Genomic DNA, 24,851 nt, shown 5'->3' on the forward strand with positions numbered 1-24,851 from the left:
TTCTTCCTTTTAGTTTTCTCTGTAACCACACGCACAATGCCATACCTGCCCACCACATATAAACCAAGTTCAGAGCCTCCAGGAATACACCACCACTTTCTCTCTAAATCCAGCACCTACAGCACTTGAAGAAATGGTAACACTACATGAGGATGTAACATTACTGCCTGCAATGTGCCAGCATGGAGTTGTGTGAGAATCGTTTCTGCATGTTTTCAACTAACTTGATTGTCTTTCGCACAGAATGGTTTTACTCCACTGCACATTGCCTGCAAGAAAAACCGCATCAAAGTCATGGAACTGCTGGTGAAATATGGGGCTTCAATCCAAGCTATAACAGAGGTAGAAAAATGTTTCAGCTTGTCACGAAACATTCCTTCTCTTACTCCTTCTTCCCCTTCCTTCTGCCCATCTTCTGTCCTCTTCACTCAAGTATTATTTATCTGAAGAAGCCCCAAAGCCCCCACCGGTGCAGAGGAGTAAAACTGCTGTCGCTTTGTTTCGCAGTCTGGCCTCACACCAATACATGTGGCTGCCTTCATGGGCCACTTGAACATTGTCCTTCTTCTGCTGCAGAACGGAGCCTCTCCAGATGTCACTAACATTGTGAGTATGGCTTGGGTCAGAATAACCACAGGGAGAAAGAGAGGAAGCGTGTGGGTGTGTAGGGATGTTTGTGTGTGTGTGTGTGTGTGTGTGTGTGTGTGTGTGTGTGTGATCAAAGCTCAGCGGCTGAGCTAGAAGGTCGCTGAGAGGAACCTCCATAGGGTAAGAAATGTTTTAGAAAATAATAAAATGGAAGCTGTGGAATAAGACTGTGTCAGCTTCCTGGTGCAGATAAACTGAACATGCATCTTAAATAGACTTGTAAAACAAAATACATTTTAAAAGCTCCTCTGAACGTGAAGGAATGATTGATTGGAATAAAATGTTCAGGACTCACTCTACTTGCTTGAGTGAATCATATTCCAGGAAATTTTGGTTAAAATATTAAGTCACTACCATAATCAATTATATCCAATGATTAACCAGAGATAGACCAATATTAGAAGATTTTTACTTAATATCAACTTCTCCCTCCCTCCTTCAGTTACATGGATTTTCCATTTTCTAACCTTACTTTGATTTTTCCTTTTGATTTGGTTGGCTGAATTAGTTATAACTTGCAACTTTATCATGTATCCTGAAATCCATGTTGGTCTTCAGACAACTTTTGTTCTGACAATAAATGCTGGATATTCCAGAATTCTTCTACCTAATCTAAACTAGGATTTTTACTTCCCATTTCTTTATATTTCTCTCATTTTCTTGGAGTCAGCCCAGTTAAACTTTGATCATTGAATGCAGATTTTCTCCTGAGCAAGAGAACTTGCTCTGTACGAAATACTGTCATGTATTTGAAGCTCACCAGGACCCACTGGAATATTGAGATTTTTAAAAAAGTATTCAACAGAAATAACTCCCCAAATAAATGTTAGTGCTTATTATTAAAATGAATCATATTTTCAAAAGCAATTAGTTTACTGTTGTTGCTAATTTTTGGTATTCCATTCCTTTTGAGTTGTGAAATGGAATGTTCAATTTTACTTTTTATTCATATTCCCTCTCATTTTCTCATTTCCTTGTATTTTATACACTGTTTCTGTGCTGAAGTTTCTGATGCATGGACAAAATCCATGTGAAATAAATTTATTTGATTTTAAAGATGAGTTAATACCTCTCTTCATATTATTCACAATTGGAGTATAAAACCATTAAAGAATTGAAATATAGTCTGTATTTATACACCCCCCTAATTACAGCTTACTGATCCTAAAGTAATAATATATGCTAATTTTAAATTTCTCCGCTAAGGATAAGAGTAATTTCACAACATGCCAATTTGAGTTTAATTTATGGTCACTTCTTAGAACTTTAAAAGAAATCAATAGCATCCTTTTTCTGTTCAAAGATGACCACCTCCCTTTTTAAAATTGAGACCTACACAAACCAGTACCTTTTAAAAGAAGTTCTCTGAGTACTCTCCCACTGTACTGTATTTTCCTTCTTTGCATTAAAATGCCTACAGGATCTCAGGAGCAATGGTAATACTATGTGAAATTATATTATCATTATCATAGTAACATAGACAAGTATATTCTATGCAATGCTTGATTGAAATCCCCCATGTTAATTGTTTTGAGGGAAGATTTTTGCAAAATCATCAAAGAAAAGCCACATGAAATGATTGTATGATTTTGCGGCACTCTTAATTTGCTTCTTAACTGACCAATTCCAAATGATTTGATGGTTATGTATTTGCTCCATATTGACATACTCCACTCCAAAAACAAAAACAAAAACAAAAACAAAAACAAAAAACTATATGGGCTACATATAGATTTTCCAATAAAAAACAAATTTTTATTTGTTAAACAAAATATCAATTAAAACAATAAAAATGTTGACATGTTTAGGTTCTTGAATACTCCCAAATTTGGCAATTGCTATATTAAACTTTAAATTCCACCTGTTGGTCATTATAAAGTTCTTCATTTTGTTTTATCTTCTCATTCGTCCATTACATACTCTTTCTCTTCAGCCTTCTCAAAACAAATACTTGAGAGCCACCTGCCAATGTAATCCTCTTCTCAAATGTGTTTCCTAGTTGCTTTTTGTTTGTTCATTTTAATTTTTGTATGATGTGTCCTTCAGGGAGCAGATACCATGTAGATAGGGTTACCAGATAAAATACAGGACTCCTGGTTAAATTTGAATTTCAGATAAACACCAAATAATTGTTTTTAGTATGAGTATGTACCATGCAATAGTTGAGACACACTTATACTAAAATAATTATTCTTTGTTGGTCTGGAATTCAGATTTAACCGGCCATCCTGTATTTTGATATGCTAAATCTGGCAACCCTACATTTAGAGGAATTTAACTTTCTCTAGCAGTGGGATGCCTGTGAACTGGTGTATTCTCAGAATGTGAGGATATAGCTGCTGCATCCAAAACTCTTTGCAGGTTGATAAAGAAACTGTGTGAACACTGACTGCCTGCTTGCTGTGTCAGAGTTGGTCATTTCCTGATCCCAAAGTACCCTACCCTTGAAGCCTTTGTGTGTTGCCTGAAATCATGTTGCATTTTTGAATGCAATGCTGTCTGTTGTGCTTTGATGCTTTACAACTGATGAAGCCAAAGTGGAAGTCAATGTAGCTGTCAGCAGAGTCAGTTTTAACAACTGGGAGGAGGGGCATGAAATGTAGTACCTGCTTTGGACATGAGCATACCCATTCTCCTGCCAGTCTTGTTTTTGTCTCAAAATTCACTCCAAGTGTGAAGTGTACCAATAACTCAATCATGTGCAGATATTATTACTGCAAATCTCCCTTTCCAGAAGGCTCACAAATGCACTTTAAAACCTAGAAAGCTGAACTGCCAGTTGTAATACATCCATAATCCAAAGTATTCATTGACAACCATGGGAGTAGAAAACCCAGCACTTTTGGAGCTGTCCAGTATGCAAAGTGGGGGACAATCGAGTTTTTCTCTTCTTACAGCAAATCAACAGATTCATGACTAAGTTCACACTTCATATTATGTTTAAGAATTTCCCCTAACCCTTAAAGTTAATTAGCTTAAGATAAGGAAAACAGGGCATTGAATAAGATGAGATGCCCAATAACTAAGAAATGGAACCTACTGATTAAAATATATATACCCTCTTTCATTTTCTTATTTATACTTATGTATAAACAAGGGTAACATAATATAAAAGGGTAAAGGCAATTTACATAAAGGTCAATTACCCAAAAGTCATTAAATAAGAATTAAACAAGACCATTGTTTTAAAGTAGAGAGACCATTTGCATATATATATACATATATATCTTTTCTTCATATATAATGTTTAATACTTTAGGTTTTATATCTAACTTGTCAATTTCAAATGTGTAAACATCATAAAAGCAACTTATTTTAAGCATAAATAAAGATACTAGAAATACTAAGACTAGTATTTGAAACCTTTTAGATTTTGAAAACCCTTTATTGATAAAGTTTGGCTTGTAAACGTATAAATTCATTGTTGAGTAGGTACTCCTGAGGCCTCTTTGACTTAACTTCTTATAAGGAAACTCATTTTTTGTCTTCATTCTACTAAAATTAGTAAAATTGCTGTACTATTATAAGACTTAGAAATGGAATAAAGATTTGAGGGTTTTTAAAAAATAGTTAGAAGATCCAGCTTCATCTATTTAGAGGCAGATTTTTAAGTGATATAGAAAAGTTAGAAATCATGGCTGTCTGAAGAGGAAAAATCTTGCCATACATCCAAAGTCTGAAAACAGTACTGCTGTTCCAATCATGTTATTTTATGTAATAACATACTCCAAATACATTTACTCTACAAAAATCAAAAGATGTCATCAGAAAATAAGGCCATTAGACGATAAATGAATCATCAACAAAAAGAAGATTAGAGTAGACATCCAGCTTAATGCTCTCAAATTCAGATCATTGGGATTGAATTTCTCATAACTTCATAAGGAATGGGTCTCTGAATACTAGCAAAAAATGAACTCTGAGCTAAGTACCAAACTAAAGTTTGTCTTAAATCTGGGTTTAAGGGTTTGTGGTGCAAGTAATCAGAAGAAATTATTCACCGGAATTTGTCAAACGTTATCTAGTTACCTCAACCAATGTTGAAATCAATTTAGTTTATTTGGAATAGTTTACCTAGTTGAAATCAACCTTATTTTCTAGTATAGTTGTGGTGACCAAAATAACTTTTATTCCAGTGTCTTATTCTTTTATAACTGTAAAATTGTTTGAAAGAATGAATCCCTGCTTTCTTTAGAACTACATGTGGTTTTAAAATATGCAGATTGAAAAAAAACCTTTCTCTTAGAGGCAGTAATTAACAGGCTTCCCAATGAGAAAATTCTCTGATGTCTAACCATCATCCTTCATGCTGCAGGTTAAGCTAACTTTTTCTGATAAGTGTGTCTTCCTTGATGCAGCATGAAGCTACTTGAGGAGACACCTGAAGCTCAGTGCTGCCCACCTCAACTGATGGCACTGTTAACATTGCTTTACTCATCTCTCAGTATTTCTCTCAAATAACTGTCTGTAATTAAATACGCTCATCAATAATAAGCAGAAGACCTCCTGGGCAAATCAGATTCCTCGTATGAACAGTCTTTATCTAGTCTCATAACACAAAGATAAAGCCAATGTAAAAAAAAATAGTTTATTTCAGAAGTAAATTTTGAATTCTGAAAAGAAATGACATGTGTGGTACAGATGATGTGATTTTTTTTGCACTGCGTTGACTTGATCTTCAGCATCTAGAGTTTCTCATAAAAACAGGATCGAGCTGTAATCACATATTTAAGTGTGACAGATTTTAGATTTGAAGGATGAAAGGTAACTTCATATCACCAAAAGCAATTTAGGTTACGCCACGTTTATTGTGAAGTTAAACCTCAGGGTATCCTGAATGTTTGGGTAAGTTCACTGGTTTGTCATGAGTGAAAAAAAAATTAAACACTTGTCTTATCCTTTTGAAGATGGAGAAGATACTGTTTTTCCAGACCAAACAATTATGAAATAATTATACCTTTTCATAGATTTCTTAAACTTTTGGATATAATGCTATCTTTCACAAAAAGGCACATTTTTATTCTATGCCATGCAGAGCAGTGGGTTTACTTATGATTGAATGATCTTTGTTTCCTGGCAGCGTGGGGAGACTGCACTGCACATGGCAGCCCGGGCGGGGCAGGTGGAAGTGGTCCGATGCCTCCTGAGAAATGGTGCCCTTGTCGATGCCAGAGCCAGGGTAGGTGCTGGTGCTTGCGGTTTTCTTCTGTTATGTGCATGAGTTCTATCCTTAAGAGATGCTGCTATTCTTCATCTCTTGATGTGGAAATGCCAAGGACTGTAAGTGAAAATATCAATTCAGTAACAGTTTTTCAGGCAAAAATGAAATGGTACAGTAAATATACACAATGGAAAATGCACTTCAATTTCAGAAACACTAACATTTGAAAAAATAATACAATTTAGTATCTAAGAAATTTGGCATTGACTAACATTTTAATAAATTTTTTTTACCTATGAAAGCACTTCCACATATATCTTCATTTTCATGAATTTTAACATTTTAACCTATATTATATAGATACTATATATATTAAAATGTATTTCTTACCACCAAAGCCAATCAAATTTCCATAGACATTCCTTACTAGTAACTTAGAAACAAACCATATTCAAAGTTTTAATGTTTCCCTTCATCTGTTTTACTTTCCTCATTTCTATAATGAGTTCTACTTTTCTTCTTACTTTGATTTTCCATATTTAGGCATTCTACCCTTCCACTATTCCAAAATAAATGAATTTTGGCCCAGGAGATTGTGTGATTGGATTCTCCTATTTCTGATTCCCACAACTTGATTTTTTTCTTCTTCTTTTTAAAAAATTTCCCTTCCCAGTTGCTTTTTTCACCTTCTTCCTTTACACTGAATATTTTATCAATATCTTCTGTTTCCTTTTCCACGCTGTTTCATTAACTTTTGTACTAGCACCTTTGCGATTCTCATGGAATATTTAAACAATTTCGCTTCTTGTTCAATATTTGATATATCTAAGCTAGAACTCACTTCACCTTGAATCCTACCGTAGTGAGTCCGTTTTCAAAACAGTATTGTATTGGAATGAAAACATTCAGCTGGAAACAGACAAATTGTCATTTCAGACAAGTCATTTCACTTCTGGGTCTTTATTATTAAAATATAAGGGTTGGACTTAGAAACCTTGAAATTCCTTTCCAGACTTCTTAACATTCTCTGACTCTATGAATTTTATAGCATTTTTTTCCACAGACCTTCATGCAGAATCCAGTGATACGTGGGCAGCCTTCATTACTCTAGTAGTTTTAATTTTTTTCTGCCTTTCTATCCATTGTACAAGTAGTGTAATTTATGTTCTTTGGTACTCATCATTGGCATTTTATGCTCTTATATATTTAATGCTTTTGTTATTCAAACTCTATTCTTCCCTGCCTTGGCATTTTTCTTGTTTCCCTTCCCCACCCCCTTAAAGACTATTTTTTAAAAACAGTTTTAGTTCCACAGCACAACTGAGAGGAAGGTGCAGACGCTTCCCATAGGCCCCCTGACCCCACAGTCTTCCCAGTTATGAGCATTCCCCACCAGAGTGGTACATTGGTTATGAGTGACGAACCTACACTGATACATCATTATTCCCCCAAGCACCTAGTTTACGTTAGGGTTCACGCTAGGTGTTGTACATTCTATGGGTTTGGACAAATGTATAATAACATGTATCCATCCTTATAGTATCATATAGAGTAATTTCACTGCCCTAAAAATCCTCTGTGCTCTGCCTATTCTCATTTCCTTTTAAGTTTACCTGGCAATTCAGCTGTTAAAAAAAAATTTATGGTCCGTCAATGCGCTCTGAATATCATGAACTTCATTAATTTTACCAGAAATTGTGGTAGTGTTCCTGGTAAATATTTTGTAATCCATACTTAATAATAAAAGGGTTTCTCATTAATCCCTCTTAATATAAAATAAAACTGCTTAATAGTTTGTAGTCAAATTCCCACATGCATGCACTTCTGAAAACTCCCTCTCTTAACCTAATACCATTGCTCTACAATTCACTGTCTTCCAAAGGGGAGATAGTTAAAATTATACCCAGTTACTACACTGATCTCCAAGGTCAAGATCTCTGGGTAGTCTGTTTTCTTCTTTCCTATCAGGTTTAGAAATAATACCTCATGGTTATATAATCATGGGGCTAAGTCATATTTATGCCTACTCCCAATATATAATGAAAGAAAAGTCATATCATCACAATAATATCTCTCAGTTAAAAGTGCAAGCAGCATACTCTATTCACCAGTCAAGAGCATAAGACATATTTTGCTGTACAGACTGGAAGGCCGGGGCTACAGTGGCGTAAGTTCCTGGGTCAGCCAATGTGCTTGTCCCCCGGGCCCTGCCCTCAGGAAGGTCCTTTCTTGTCCAATGTTCTCCATGGACATAGCTGAGAGGGCCACTGGGACCTGCCCTTTTGGGAGTTCTCTTGCTTTAGGTGCATGTATTCTGTTGGCACAATACGGGGGCCTGGCATTTGCTTTAGGGATTGAGCAATCACAGGGCCCCTAGTCTTAAACTCACTTGGAACTTAACTCACTTAAAACTTTAGTTAACTGCTGGTATATATGGTTCCTGGGAATCCTGTTAGCTAGTAACTTATAGCAGAAATTTTATCAAACATTTGAACCCTGTCCCAGCCTTTGCTATTTCTGTCTTTTGGTAAAAGGAGTTGGGGCTCAGCAAGTTTCCCTAATTTTGGAAACTAGCAGTGGTGGTAAGGGAGAGCTCACGTCTTCCTGGATCAGGCTGTATCACTGTCAGTGATGCTTTATGATGAGAGAATTATTGCCCCTTATATTTGGAAGAGGCCTAGAGGATCAAGCTGCCCACATTTTTTTCTTTAGCTCTTCCCATGAATATTATCTTCTGTGATTTCCCAATTCTTTGCCTTGGATTGAGTTAGCTTTAGCTTGGGGTGGCAAATTCAACTTTTGCAATTCTACAGGGAAACAATTACCCAAACCTCCAAGGTCTTATAATCTCTGATTACAGGTGGAAAGACTTTCTTATCAAATTTGTAGGTTCTTCCCTTTTCCACTTTCAGATAGGAGCGTACCAAAAGTTGAAGAAAATGGGCAAAACAGCTTATTTCTTAACTTTCTTTTTTTTTTTTTTAAACAAGTACCTTAATGCTCTGAGAACCAAGAAACACTGATCGATAATTTAAGCAGTTACTTGGCCACCACCAGTCAAGGACTGCCGCTTCTCAGCTATGGTTTAAGGGGTCACCATTGCCTTAAGGCTCCCCCTCGCTCGCTGAAAACACATGTTAGAGTGTGTCACTTGTAATACCCACCTCAATCAAATTCTGCTGGGCAGAAGTCCAAGCAGGGAAACCCAGAAACAACAGATGTTCATGATAGCTATCCTCAGGTTCTTTGGTCTTTGATTGTGTTTTGCTGTCCATTTATTTTTGTAACTGTTAATTCTCTCCATTCCTCTCTTTTCTCCTCTGTATTTCAGAGAAAGTTGTATCTTTTAAGTGTTGTCTGTCTCCCTTCCTATTGAGAGACCTCTAGTCCTGTTAGTTTTCTTAGAGGCCATCATATTGTATCTCTTTCTGTGGAATGAATAGACAAAGAAATGTCTTTAGAATCCAATGCCTGAATTCAAGTTCTGTTTTCATAGCTGCGTAACCTTGGACAGTCCTGGAAAACTCATTTAATTCCTCTTAATCTCTTTTCTCTGGAAAATGGTTGAATAATATATGTTACGCCTTCCTTTCAGGTCTAAGTATAGGACTTGTCAGGTATGCATCATACATGAAAGAAGTTTATAAGGTGCAAATTTTTCCAAAATTCCAATTCTATTGCTAAAATAATTGTATTATTACTGTTTATTATTTAGTTCTTACCACCCTGAAATGCATACAGTGCTATTTCATCTCTTCCTGTACCTTCCACTTAATACTTTTTTCCTTTTCACTTTAAGATAAAGTGCATTTATTTGAACAGTTCTTCCTATTCTATTCTACCTTCTCCATTCATTCTTAGCCCTGGAAGTTGGCCCAGCTTTTCCTTTCTCACCTTTGTTATGACATGCCCTTGGGCAGATTATAGAGATATACCTCTTTTCATCACTAAGGTTACACACAATTTTCTTTTATCAAGACAATGCTTTGGCCTCATTTTCTTAACACTGAAAACATTTTCCTGACCACACATTAGAGTCAGGTGATTTCTTGAGCCTTCTCGAACGTGCCCTCCCTGTCCCTTATACCAGCCCTATCCTCTCCCTGTTTTTAAAATGAAAAGCACTTGGCAAATACTTAACCCCATTTGCTCCTCGCCAGACTTCCATTTCATCTTTGAAGCCCTGGATGTAAGTTCCAGACCCATCTGCAACGTTTCCTGGAACAACATCTTTTTAAATCAGATTGCAACATCTTCTTTACCCACAGTCTCTCCTTGAAGAAAATAACCAGCATTTGTATCCTTGGCTTGCTGAGTGGAGTAAGAACAAAGTTTTCCCAGCATCCCTCTTTTTTTTTTCTCTTGATTCAGTTCCCAGAATAAATACTGTCTCTTAGTGAAAGCTTTTGGATGAGAATCTAGGTCTTAGGACTTCTGGACTAGATTTCTTTCTTATTCAGAACCATGAGCTGGTTTATATTTAAACATAAGTGAAGGCTGAAGCCTTAATGAGTTGAGAAACATTTTGGCATGCCCAGAAAACAATGACCAAGTTCATGGAAATATCTACTTTTAAAAAAATTTAAGGAAGATTTTGTGACCAAACAGGTCATTCTATAACAAGATATAAATTGTAGTCAGAGTAACAGTAATTTCCTTTTGGGTAGGGGTTCCTGGAGATTCCAAGAAGACATCATGAAACATCTGAGTGAAATGTATTACTAGTGAAGTTTGGTCTGTCCTGGCACTAACTTTTTACTTGATCTGAGTTGTAGGAGGAACAGACGCCTTTGCATATTGCCTCTCGCCTGGGTAAGACAGAAATTGTTCAGCTGCTTCTACAACATATGGCTCATCCAGATGCGGCCACTACAAATGGGTACACACCACTGCACATCTCTGCCAGGGAAGGCCAGGTAGACGTGGCATCAGTCCTCCTGGAAGCAGGAGCCGCCCACTCCTTAGCTACCAAGGTAAGAGGAATGGTTTCATGCTGACATGGACCAGGAGCAATAGAGTGTCAAGAAGGGTAGATCTCCTTTAGGCCTCCGACTTCTTCTTCCTCTTTGAATATTTTAGATTCATTTTCTAAATGACCAAGGGGGATTGTGAGATTACATATAATATCTTCGAAAGGAGGGCTGGATTCTCTTCTTCTAATTAATGCCGGTGTTGTTTCTAGAACTTTATTATTATTATTATTATTATTTGGCCATGCTGTGTGGCTTGTGGGATCTTAGTTCCCTGACCAGGGATCGAACCCGGGTCCCCTGCAGTGGAAGCATGGAGTCCTAACCACTGGACCACCAGGGAATTCCCTCTAGAACTTTAATTAAGATGATTTCCATAAAGCAAGTGTTATTTTCTCTTTACTTTCCATGATAAAAATCTATAATATATTCCCCTGAATATATTATAGAAAAAAAAATACAATTCCCAAATACATTGAGCTAGTATTACTACTGAGGAAGATAATATTGCATTAGATTGGCAATACTGTATTTGTTGAGTTTTAGTACTACCTAGAAGTTCACGTCACATAATCTTGCATTTTTCCAGCCCTGGTTTCAGCTATTATGCCCTTTCTGCTCCCTACACTTCACCAGCTACACAGTGTCTAAACAGAACTGGGCTGGAGAGTCACACTTTATTAGTTGTTATTGTCATCTAACAAAGGATTTTACTTATGTTCAAAGTTTTGAGCTAGGGCAGAGTAATTTTTTCTCCACTTGACACATTATATTTGAGATCCCTCTTTGGATATGACTTAGAATAAAACACGAACACAGCTAATTGGAGCAAAAGAAATTGGACTAGTACAGAAGAGAAGAAGAATGAGACACATTACAGCCTACAACAAGTGAATTATTCACAGGGCAAAATAATTCCCACAAATACAACAGTGACTCAGATTACTAAGGAACGGGCATAAATACTGCATCTGGGGGAGAAGGGAGTTTGCAAGTACGAACTGAAGTACTGTGGTGGCATCTGTCCTCTTAGACGTAGGAACAGCCTGCTGGCTGTTACGACTTACCTGGTTGCCTATGGCTGTAAAACATGCTTTGATGTAAGAAGTTGGTAATTATTCAAATGCTGAAATCAGAAGGGTTGAAAGGATTTTTAAAATCTTTTTTTAAAAAAATCATAAACTAAACAACAAACATAGAGTTGATCCTTAAACAATGAGAGGGTTAGGGGCACCCACCCTTCACACAGTTGAAAAACCTCATATAACTTATAGTCTGTCCTCATATCCACAGTTCTTCTGTATCTTGGGTTCCCCATATCCATGGTTCCACATCCTTGGATTCAACTAACTGCAGACTGTGTAGTACTGTAGTATTTCCTATTGAAAAAAATCCACATATAAATGGACCTTCACAGTTCAAACCTGTGTTGTTCAAGGGGCAACTGTGTAATAATAATAGTAATAATAACCCAAGAGAGACTGGGTGATTGTCTCATCAGATGAAGGTGATAAATAAATGAAATTTAGATATATAAAATACAGAAATAGGGAATAAAACATAATCCCTTGTCTTCCAAAGATTTTTAGAATTAAAAATATATCTAAAACAATAGTAAATTAGGACAGTTAAATGGAAGAAACTATTAAACAAAACAGTTCCACAGTGGAACTGACTGGCGTTCTGAAGGGTAGTTGACTCATCGTCAGTAAAGCTATTTAAGTGTTGATAAATATCAGAGGGTAAATGAAATCCTGATGAGATTAACATAGGGGAAGACGGAAGACGTGTGATTCGAGAGATGCTTTCCAACCTCTACTTTGTGATTCTACAGTAAAGATTCTATGTAGTTTTGTCTCATAATAGTTTCCAAATTTATAAAGGGGCTGGATCACTATTCCAGCAAGACTTTAAGGATAAGGAGTTTATTTTTTCTTTCTTAACACATGGTTTGTCTCAGAGAACTCTACTTCATCCTGAGTGTCACTCCAATCATTGTGTGGATTGAGTTAGAGGGAAGAGAGCATTAACAGCAAATGTTGGCTTAAATGGACTTCCTATATTTGCCCCACACTTGGGAAAAGCAGATTTACTCTGCTCCAAGGACTTCTTAGTACCTAATGTTCAAAAAACAGCAAAAAGAAAAATGACATCTTAGCTAAAAATAATTTTTGTAGTGACACTGTGAAAAAGCAGTATTGCTTCTTGAGGGATATTCTGTATTCTGATGAAGGCTTAAATGGTCTGGAGGATAAGCCCTATCTTAGACCACTTAACCCAGGCATGTTTGCTGTGTGTGTTTTGCAAGCCCCAGTCAGCTTTAGAATTCTCCCACTCCCAATGTAGTGCCAGAAGAGCATGTGATTAGACTGTCTGGCCAAGAGGATGGATTTGAGATCATGGTGTAGGAACTGTGCCATCCTTGAGATCTGAGTCCAGGGACCTAGCTGTATTTGTAACACACTGCTAGTTACAGAGAGTGACATTGGTTAGGCACACAAGACATTGAATCTGTACGTGTAAACATGTGTAGGAGAGCAGCAGTTTAAAAGTTTGGTGTTAATCAGCTCAACATCCTGCCAGAAGTAGACTGTATTTTCCGAAAGGAATTGATCTTATATAAAGTGTGGGTCTTTTGAGAAAAGGGATAAAAGTCAGGACGAGAGGTGCTTTTTAAACGGTGAACTGCTTTTGTTCTGTGCACCATTTTATCTTGCTATTTCTGCAGAAAATGCAATCAACTGAATCACAAATAATTTTTTTAATCATAGCTGCTGAACTACCCTAAACCTTAAATAAAGAAATTTGGAATTCAGGTATTATAAAAAGGATAGAAAAACGAGAAAGCCTGGACAGGAGGTATTACTGTCTCAATCCTATTAATTGTAGAGGCAAGAAAAAGACAGGGTTGTTTTTTTTTTTTCACTCACAAATCAGAGCCATTTTACTGACACATAAATTCCAAGCCTAGAAAGTCAAATTTCAGTCTCTAAGCCCTCAAAATAAAATTTCTTTTGTTCAGTCTATCAAGCCAAACTCTTGCTTGTTAAACTTTATGCTTTGTCCTAGTCCTTGTTTATGGCTAACAGATTTAATGCTCCCAGTATTTTTCCCAAATGGAGAATCAACATAAGTTTGCTTAATATGTTAACCAGTAAAAAAAAGATTTTGTTAGCCGTCACAAAGAAAACTGCTACATTTTACTTTTGTTCTTCACATTTTCAGAAGGGTTTCACACCCTTGCACGTAGCAGCCAAGTATGGAAGCCTGGATGTGGCAAAACTTCTCTTACAACGCCGTGCTGCTGCAGATTCTGCAGGGAAGGTAAAAGTTTTCAAGCATATATGTTTGTTATATAACTTGGTCAAGTTGGAAGCTTGGGAGATCTGCATTTCAAGATATTTGGCTCACTCTTCTTAGAGGAATATGAATGTAACGGATGAAACTATACCAAATAGATAATGATGGCAGTGTCCGTGACCTGCCCACATATACACTGATTCAGAAGGTGTTTAAAAGAGCTGTGCCTCAAATGTGTGTTCCTGTCACAACAGGGCCCAGAACTTCTCTATGTTAAGAAGAATCCTTGCAATGTTAACGTAATAATTCTTACATGGCATTTTAGACTTTTAATTATGGTGGAATCAAGATGCCCTGTGCTAATGAAAGCTCAATGGATCATTTTCAGTTTTAGTTACGTTTCTAATAAGAAAATCATGAGGTATTTATTTTTATTTTTTCCTATTGACTATATTAATGAATTAACATGGACTTAATCGATACCAGTTTCCTTGCATCCTGGCAGCTTCAGGGCAGCTAATGCTAATTTATTAATACTGAAACTTCAACACACCCATTACAGAATGGCCTTACCCCGCTCCATGTTGCTGCTCATTATGACAACCAGAAGGTGGCGCTGCTGTTACTGGAGAAGGGTGCTTCCCCTCATGCCACTGCCAAGGTGAGGACCACAGAAAGGATTTACAGACTGTAGGGTGGAACTCTAATCTGACCGGACATGGGAATTGTTTTTTAAGCACATGGTGCTGATATAACTGCAACTAGTCCTGGCAATAGTAGCTTTTGGTATTGTCCTTTTTATTTTTTTCCTGACCGTTTGCTTCCACAAAGCCTTTTAAGATTTTTTACAAGTCAGCAAATACTAAGGGGACGTGCCCAGGTACCAGTAAAGATGACTCTGATTGCCAACACTCAGTGTTTTAGACACACAAGTATGAGTTTTGAGAAATTAAACGTAAGAAAGACAGTTCAGGTTTTCCCTTCTCTCGTATAAACAGAATGTTGTGATATACCTACCCTTTTATTCACTCATTCCTTCTGACTTCAAATTTTTCACTGTGCTCTATATGAAAGACTCTTTGTTTTTTACATGTTTCATTCGTGTTAACTATAGCATACATCCTTCCAAGTTCCTAGGCTAGGAATGCATTTTGGGGAGTATGTGTAGCACCAACTCATAAAACAGCTCCAACTAAGACCTGAACCTTTGGACAGAGTGTTTCCCACCATTTGACCTGCCTCTTTATTACACTGAAAATATCCATGAATGTCATATAACAGATAAAGTCATCACTGTATCTTTCATTTATTCATTCAGTAAACATATATTGAGAAGATGTCATAGTTTATTTAAAAAGAAAAATATTTCTTGTGGTGGGAAAATATTCATGCTATATTAGATGACATAATAAAGCAACAACTATTACCACTTACATGCCAAACACTGTGCCTAGCATTTTACATGCAATATCTCATTTAATCTCATAATAATCCCATGAGATTGGTATTATAATGATTTCTATTTTACAGATGAGGAAGTGAGATTTAAATAGGTTACTTTGGACGTCCAAAGTCACGTGACTAATAATTGCCAGAGCTAGGATTTGACCTCAGACAATCTGACTTTAGAGGCAGCACTCTTAACCACTAGGTCTACTGCATCCCAAAGCAGTAGAGGAGAATTATTCCACTTCTATTATATAACTATGTACATATATACTCACATGTCTATTTAAATTATACACATTATACATATATAATAAAATGGAATACTCTGTGAAAGTATATTTTGTATATAAACAAATTATATATAATAAACTATTATATATATATAACTTTGTACCCATACCTATATATAGATCTATATATGTATGTATATATACACACATATATTTTATTGCTACAAATATACAGCTTATAATAAAATATTTAAACTGTTAAAAGAGCAGGACAAATTTTTTTATTGCACATACCATTCTTATTTCTTTATAACCCTTCCGCTGTAATCTCATCAATCATGCATTTGTTTTATGTCTTTCTTCCTACTAGATTATAAACTACTTGAGGACATTAATCATGTTATATTCATATTTGCATATCTCTGAGGTGTCTCATTCAGTATTATGTGGGTTCTCAATAAATTTGAATGGAAGAATGAAGACTGAGCGACTATTCCAATGGAATAAAAAAAATCTGCTCATTTAACATGCCAGTGTTTTTTTCATTAACTTTCTAGGCTGACCATTTTGAACAAAGATATGACTTTATCAACACCCAATACAACACATATGTATAAAGAAGGGATTGTAGTAAAACTATAAAACACGTGTTCTTCTCCCACAATGGGCTCTCAATCTACCAGGGAGAGAAGACCTAACTTATAAAATAACGTGTATGGTTCTTCTAAAGAGACAAATGTACCCTTGATCTCCAGCCTCTATAGAGTGTGGTCCTTACTCTTTGGCACACATGAACAAAGTCCAGAAGACTAGGGAGAGCATCCTCTACTCCAGGGTCCACAGTAGGGGGGGTTCAGGAGGCTCCTCTAGTGTCTTCCACTCGTCTGACCTCGCCTGTCAATCAGCATGAGTCCTGTAGCTCAGGGGCCGCTCTGAGAGGCTGGCTGCCAGTTGGTTGGACCCCACTCCTAACTCCACTTTTGACAACTCTATTCACTACAGTTCCCCACCCCACCTCTCAACACATGTGGTCCCTTGGACCCTAGAACCTCTTTGCTTCTTTCTACCAAAATCCGGAATCTTTTCTTAGTCTTCATTGGGTTTTGTTGTTGTTATTGTTATTTGGTTCCAAAAACTTTGACTCTATGTGGAGTTAGGAGGGTTCTTCAGACTTGCAGGTTGAGTATCTGCTGGACAGTCAGACCTCTTATATTACTAAAAATTTGATACTCTGATGATCTCTTAGGTTGTTATGTTAAAACCTCCCTGTCTTCCTCCACATAGGTCTCTGACTTTACCTAAACTTGGTAGGTTCACTGATTCTTTGCTTAGCCTTGGTAAAGCCTGTGCTGCAGAAATAGGGGGAGTTGGGGCTGAAGAAAGCCCACTGTAGCCAAAAAAGTGTTTAAACTTATAGGTTCCACAAAAATCTATGTGCCCTTTTATTCAATAGAGCCCACTGTCCAAGTGCAATGTTCTAGAGGACGTGGAACATCAAGGACCTATGAAAGGACTTCCAAGAAGAGCTGATGAATTTCTTGAGCAGCTTAGAGGGACATATCATTCATCTGAATTGAAAGATGCTTATTTTGGCTTGGAGAAAGGAAGACAGAGTAGATAGATAATGTAGGGACGTTTGAAGATCAAGGTTTCATGACAACACATAAGGGCATTTCAATTCTCAAAACTCCTTTTTATTTTTTTGGTACCCTTTGCAGTTAGACTTCAGGAAATCCCATGACCTAAAATTCTTCTTAGAGTTTCACAAGAAGCCCTTGATCAATATGCTGTCTTTCCCTTCAGCATGCCACAGTCAGTGGCAAAGCCACTGTTTTTCATTTCTATCATGCATTTTTCATGGAAAATTCTACCTGACTTGATAAAGAAAAGGAAAGGAAACAATACAGGTTCCAGACTTATACTTGTTCCAGGGTTTTGTTTGTTTGTTTGTTTGTTCTTTTAACTAAGTATGGGGTTTAAAGTTTGGCTGTTGTAAACAAAGTATGAGTTCCTCTGGTCCTCTCCACAAACTCCCACATAAAACTAGTAGCCTCTTATTGCTACTTTTGAGCAGTTTGTAGAGATGAAGGGGGGATCCAGGATTTTAACTGACCACCTAATAGGATTAATTAATTAATTAACCTAATAGGATTAATAGAAGCCTATTTTATTAATATCTTTTTCACCAGAATGCAGCCCCTTAAAGACAGGGATCAGGTCTTGTCCACCTCTATATCCCCACACCTAGCACACTGACCAGCATACGCTAGGTACCTACTAAATAGTTGTTGAGTGAATAAAAAGTACAATCCAACCAGAAGCACATTAGTAGGAATGTTATAACAAGACCATAGAAATAATTCCATTTTATTCTCTTCTATTAAAACCATGTCTGAAATATAGTATTCAGTTCCAGGCAGCACAATTCAAGAGCTATATCGACAAACTAGAATCAGTCCAAAGCAGGTCATCCTTAAGGGAGAGAGCTCTAGAAATGGGGCTTCTGTCAGTAATAGTTGAAGGAATGGGAAATTTAGCCTGGAAAAGCAAAGACTAAAGGGAGATATGAAAACCATCACCAGGTATTTAAAGGACGGTCATATACAAGAGGAATCCGGCTTATTGCTCTTCAGGAGCAGCATTATGAGGGGGAGATTTTAAGCTTTGGGGCATTTGTGTCTATATCTGTCTTACATGTAAGTAGAATGGGGTGCCTTGTGACATGGGTTGCAAAGATTTGGGTGTTGTTGGATGGAAACTTATGATGGGCAAGAATCTGGATTTACTATAAACGCACTTTTAACTTTTCTGTTGATTCGAGATTCTTATTTCCTTCAGACATATATCACGGCAATTGCTAAGCTTACAAATTACATGTGTTTTATCTTTACTCTTTTAGAATGGCTATACTCCTTTACATATTGCTGCCAAGAAGAATCAAATGCAGATAGCTTCCACACTCCTGAACTACGGAGCAGAGACGAACATTGTGACAAAGCAAGGAGTCACTCCACTCCATCTGGCCTCACAAGAGGGGCACACAGATATGGTCACCTTGCTTCTGGATAAGGGAGCAAATATCCACATGTCAACCAAGGTATTCCGGTTTTGCCTCTTGCTTTAGTGAAGAGTCTTCTGAATGAATGTAAATGGAAACCAATCTAAGATAATTTGGAACACAGAGGGGGCAGGTTTTAAAGAGAAACAGGAATATCTCATAGAATTCAAGGGTAGCAAAGGAGTCAAGCCTCATGAGGGACTGGGAGATCACAGACAAGCAAGGAGTGAGGCTCACAGACTCTGCCTGCAGGGCTGCATGTTTGCACCTTGACTTTTCCCTACAGGTCAGTTTCATTTGCCTCTCCCTGTGGATCTGCTTCCTGTGCGTCTCTGTGTATGTGACCAAAGAGGCTACCCTATAGCTCCCATCGCTGCAGTTCAAGCAGTCAGTCCAGATTGCCGTAGTACCTGCTGGTCCTAATTCCAAATTCCAGAGAGGGAGAGAGGTGGCAGTTTCATCTGGGTTCCGGCCCAAGCAATTGCTTCTAAGCTGCTGGTCTATGCCCATGACCTAAGTCATTTTCAGCTGGGCTGAGCTTCAGAGGCACCTGTTGGTTGGGAGCAGGGAACTCAGTAAAATAAAGATTTCTGAGCCAACTTCAGTTCAGCCTAGCTTGGGTGGTTGTTGTGGAGGTGGTCAGATAATCAGTGTTTTTAATAAAGCACCTCTCCAGAGAATGGCCTTTGTGGACAGCATGTTAACTATAATAGAGTAATAGTTAGGGACATATCAGAAAAAGATATTATTCAAATATTTAGATTTTTACAAGTACATGTCAGTCTCTCTCCATATATAGCTATATCCCATCTATCTTATCTATATCTATATCTATCTATATCTGTATCTATATCTATATATCTATATATACTTCTATGTACTCCATTGGAGCCAGCTGCTGAGAAACAAAAGATTGGAGCCTATATTTATAAGTTAGCTCATCAGTTAGATCTCCTAATACTTTTTTGTAACACGTGGTGTGGGTTTAGTGAAAATTAAGTTTCTTAGGATTTTCCACAAATATACAAATAAGATGTTTTCCACATCTCACTGTTGAATTAATTAGTACTTTTGGAGACTCAGTTGTAAGTTGGTCTTAATAACATTTGTAAATGGGTCGTGTAGCTTATGTCCTTTAGAAAGAGCTGTGAAAAAGACAGGCTGTCTTGAATGCCTCTAGAGCCCTATTCTGTGTCTTTATCACTCAGAAGTGTTCCAGTACATCCCTTGCCTTACGCACTTCTCTCTTCTCTATCAAAAGGCCTCTGCGATCCTTTTTTAAAGCATGGTGAGACTAATTACACGGTTAGCCCTGCAAAAGATATTTGCATTTTAACAAGAATGAACATAATGAAGCCTTATGGTGAAATTCAGTGTGTCAGACGGTCATTAAAGTCTGGGGCATGGATTTCCTTGTGGTCATTAAAATCATGCCTCTCAGGTGGTCTTTTACCCCACTGGGGATAGTCTCACCATGAAACCATGAAATATTTCATTTAACATCAGTATACAAATGAGTCATGTAAGTGTTTACTGTCCATTAAAAACAAATCTTCATTCAAAAATAAACACAAGAAATCCATAAACAAATCAGGCAAAATTTTGAGTAGAATGGAAATTCTAGACATTTCATGAAACTGATCACACAGTGCTTCTGATGGTATAATTTTTAATTCATAAAAATTGTAGATACATATGTGGAATCAGTTCACTATGTTCTCCCTGATAGTATTCTTCTAAACATATTACTTCCTGTGAGAGAATTTTAGCAGTCAATTAGCAAATATTTAATGAGTATTTTTGAATATTTTCTCCACTCAGCAATGGAGAAAAATATTCAATTTGAATCACAAAGTATTTATGTTATCTTTATAACAAAGATTTCAACATTGGGTGGTGTCTTAAAGACAAAGGCATGATGTACTGATATTTGCTACTAGAGTAAAATGTTAGTAAGTATGTTAAGATATATCTGAATAACAATATAATATATAAAAATATAACCCTGGCTTTTGGTTGGTATTATTTATAATTATACATTATAATAACTAATAAATAAGTTATATATGAAATAAATAAATTATAAGATAATGCAACCATGAAAGTATCTCCGGTAATAAGCAAAGCTGATAATAAATTCTCCCGTTTTTGTAAATTACATATATTCTTTTTCTACTTAAGACCAACTAAAATCAGTAATTTCATATTCTCTAAATGATTATTTCTCAGTAAGAACTGTAATATAGAAATGATATTACATTCCTTATCCAATCACCATGTAATAATAAAATAAAACCGACTGTAGAGTCCACCGGTACATCTTAGGAAATAAATTACTTTCTTTGAAAAGAACTCCTTCAACATCTTTTATTTTCTTAATTTATTAGGAAGGTTTACATAATTTGATTTAGGTATGCAAGCTTACCATAATAAACTATAGAGGATTTTCATACTGGTTGTTAGTTTGCAATCTTATATTGTAGGAAATCCATTCTGCAAAATAATATAGAAAACAGCACATATATTTGAAAGGCCATTAAAGATGCCTTTGAGATATTTGATGATCACTTCAATAACATTTTTAAAAGACCAATGATCTCAAAGGAGAAATATTTTTATGTTTGCTATTTTAATATGGAGAAAAACAACATGAAGAATAATCTTCTGCTTTGTCCTAATATTCATACTTTAGGACTGTATACTATTTGTTTAGAAGTGATAACATTTTAATGCAAAAGGGTGCATATTCCATCTCATCTTCATGGTTTATGAAACTCAAAGTTGAGTTCCAGAATTCCTTGGTGGTCCAATGGTTAGGAGTGAGAGCTTTCACTGCCAAGGGTCTGGGTTCGATCCCTCGTTGGGGAACTAAGATCCCACAAGCTGCACGGCACAGCCAAAAAAAAAAAAAAATGAAAAACAAAAGCTAAGCTCAGCCAGAACTCTAAGAATCAAAAAGCCTTGGACTCTTAAATATAAAGCCCTTTCTCTAGTTGGAGAATTTTTTCTTTCTCTGTAAATATCACTCCGATTTTTTAAAGGTCAGAGAACTTGTCAGCTTATAGAAGTAAAGCAGGCCTGCAGAGCCATGGTTAGGAGGGCTGGTCAACTTTAATTGGATGTGAATTGGGGGAGAGGGGGTGCCAACTCAGAGGACAAGTAAGATACCTCAGTATACAGATTCAGGATGTGCAGGAAGAGGATAAATATACTAGGTATTTGAAGAATATAGCAGGAGAGAAACATACGGCATGAATATACTGTTAGCTGGAATATGAGCTCTACAAGGGCAGAAGCTTTTATTCACTGATATATTCGAGTGCCTAGAACACTTCCTGGCATATGAAAGGTACTCAAAAAACACCTGTTAAACATACAAATGATTTAGGTTTTAAAGATACTCTTTAAATTTCAATTTTGCTTGACGGGAGATACTTGCATATGTAGTGAGGCTGCGAGACTGTGGCATTGACTGAATAAACCACTTTTCCCTCCTCCTTTCTCTATTCTTTCATCTTTTATTAATTCTTAACTGTACTTTAATTGCATGTTCAAATAATTAAAATAATTACTTGATGTATATGTGCCAGGACATTTACATAAAACTGGCCAAATTTATGGGGCAATATATAAATGATGGGGTCACTATTTAGCACTTAGAGGAACCCCCAAAATAATATACTATCTTTGGATGCTGGAGAAAATTATTCTGAACTCATTTCCTGTAACTCTGGACATTTTTTTCATTGATGTGATGTTTTATTGATGAAAATATAGATTATTGCTGTGGTTATAATGTAGAAGTAGTAACCGGTTGGTCCATTATTTAAGGAACTAAATTCATTCAACAGGAGGCACAGATGGGTTTGAAATGAATGTTGTTTGGAAGCTCATTAGCTGAGTTATTTTAAAGGCTTGCATCATAATATAAGCACACAGTATAGAAAATGTAATTTGAGGAAAGTGTTGAGTAACTTAGAGAGTATGTCTTAGATGGAAAGTCATATTAACTTGGAGGGTTTGTTTTAGATATCAGAAGATGCAGTTTCTAGGGAGAGGCTATGAATTTTTTAGGATTTTTCAAGACATAGTATTATAGATGATACAATGTATTTTCTTCTTCAATTGTACCCCTTTGCTTCCCTTCTCTCTATAGAGTGGACTCACATCCTTACACCTTGCAGCCCAGGAAGATAAAGTGAATGTTGCTGATATTCTCACCAAGCATGGGGCTGACCAGGATGCCCACACAAAGGTAAAGCGAATCACTGTAATATTGTGACAGGTTCTGACTTGGATTATTCCCAGTAGCCCCCATTCACGTCACCACAAGTCCAAGTTCCCCCTCCTCAAAGCCCATTCTGAATTAGTTATGACTCTCCTGCTCACAAGTCTATAATGGTTCTCCATTTTTGCTGAAAGCAAGTCCAAATGGATAGCAGATATTAGGAATCTTTACAAAAAGATTCCAACTTTGCAGACTTAGGTTTACCCTCTCTCCCTCATTACTTCAGCTAGTCACGATGACTTGCACTTTTCTTCCTGTACTTGCTTGCCTCCATGCCGCCCCCTCCCCTTGAGTATTAACTACTAGAGTAGTAATTTATTTGTTTATTATTATTTATAGCTTGGTTACACTCCTTTAATTGTGGCCTGTCACTATGGAAACGTGAAAATGGTCAACTTTCTTCTGAAGCAGGGAGCAAATGTCAATGCAAAAACCAAGGTAAAATACATGTACTCATTTTTATTTGCTATAAGCAAATGGTTCGGCCATATGGACACTTCAGTAGCTCACCATAGTTACAAACATATTTTCTTTTTAGTTCTTCTTAAGTGATTTTGAATAAGCAATGTAGTTTTGTACAGTTGTTTGGGACTTTTCATTCTAATAACCTTTGACAGCCACGTAGGCGACATCGATTTAACAATTTACTACAGGATACAATAGATGCTGGCTAGAATATCTTGATGTTCTGGCCGATTTCCTTTACATTGTTTCAGGGCCATGGCCCTCCCCTAGCCCTCAGTCTCTGGTGAGGAAATACAGACAGGCAGCCCAGACTGCGTGCCTTTCATTTTTAATGAATTCTGTCACATTTGGACTACCACGTGGCTGTGCTCAGCGAGGCAATACTGTGTAAGGCCTGGCTTGGAAGTTTTCAGAGATAATGCAGAGCTGACTGTTCTTCCCAGTGCCATCTGAAGGGTCCTATCCTGCAAAGCATGATGGGAACATAAAACCACACTTTGGTACATTCAAATTATTTCAAGGAAGAGAAATGCGTAAAATAACTACTGCTACTATGCATAATATAACCTGCAGCTCCAATTTTCTTGGTCCAAAGAAGTCTGTAATTGCATTTTTTTAAGTTTATGTATCAGAAATCACTAATTGCAGCTGTGTGAATAGGCTCAAGTAAATTAGTGTGAGCATATTCAGGAGTTTTCAAAGTCATCATTCAAGATGCTACTAATTAACCACCACCATCTTGAGCTGAGGTGTTGTGGTGTCCCGATTTCCACGAGGAACTCTGGTCTGAAGTGCTGGGTTCGAGGCCTCTGCATGCGGTACCCTATGAGCACGTAAAACTAGAACAAGCACAAAGGGAATAAAAAGGCTCCAGGGCAGGGCAGAGCTGCTGGTGAGGCTTCCCAGGGGGATAAGACTCTGACAGACTACACAATTGACACAGAAAAAGAGAGAAAGAAAGTGAGAGAGAGAGAGAGAGAGAGCTGCCCGTGTGGACCATAGCACTCAGGCACACAGCCTGCCAAGCTGAGGTGTTGGGCGCAGCTGTTTCACACTAGGAACTCTGGTCTGAAGAGTGGGGTGCACTTCAAGTGAAAGTAGACAAGCACAAAGGAAAAGAAAAAAAGATATACAGGTATTCCACCAGACACGGCTCTGCCCACCAGAAGGACAAGATCCAGCCCCACCACCAGATCACAGGCACCAGTCCCCTCCACCAGGAAGCCTACACAAGCCACTGAACCAACCTCACCCACTGGGGGCAGACACCACAAATAACGGG

General features: G+C 37.1%; 1 protein-coding gene and 1 non-coding gene across 18 annotated transcripts in view; one reads left to right on the forward strand and one right to left on the reverse strand.

Annotated features, from left to right (window-relative positions):
• ANK2 (ankyrin 2) overlaps positions 1 to 24,851 on the forward strand; it is a 591,117-nt gene that overhangs the window by 444,795 nt on the left and 121,471 nt on the right. For 16 of the 17 annotated variants that reach the window (XM_036852154.1, XM_036852140.1, XM_036852139.1 and 13 more), the window contains 9 exons: positions 244 to 342; positions 508 to 606; positions 5,729 to 5,827; positions 10,585 to 10,782; positions 14,005 to 14,103; positions 14,642 to 14,740; positions 18,658 to 18,855; positions 22,973 to 23,071; positions 23,444 to 23,542. In XM_036852154.1, the coding sequence (XP_036708049.1) occupies positions 244 to 342; positions 508 to 606; positions 5,729 to 5,827; positions 10,585 to 10,782; positions 14,005 to 14,103; positions 14,642 to 14,740; positions 18,658 to 18,855; positions 22,973 to 23,071; positions 23,444 to 23,542 (1,089 nt within the window). The remainder of the gene's footprint in view (positions 1 to 243; positions 343 to 507; positions 607 to 5,728; positions 5,828 to 10,584; positions 10,783 to 14,004; positions 14,104 to 14,641; positions 14,741 to 18,657; positions 18,856 to 22,972; positions 23,072 to 23,443; positions 23,543 to 24,851) is intronic. The other variant, XM_036852155.1, reaches the window with a different exon arrangement.
• Positions 11,050 to 11,122, reverse strand: TRNAW-CCA. The gene has a single exon. It is a non-coding gene; the product is annotated as a tRNA-Trp (tRNA).

The sequence above is a fragment of the Balaenoptera musculus genome, chromosome 5, assembly GCF_009873245.2.
Source record: "Balaenoptera musculus isolate JJ_BM4_2016_0621 chromosome 5, mBalMus1.pri.v3, whole genome shotgun sequence".
NCBI lineage: Eukaryota > Metazoa > Chordata > Mammalia > Artiodactyla > Balaenopteridae > Balaenoptera > Balaenoptera musculus.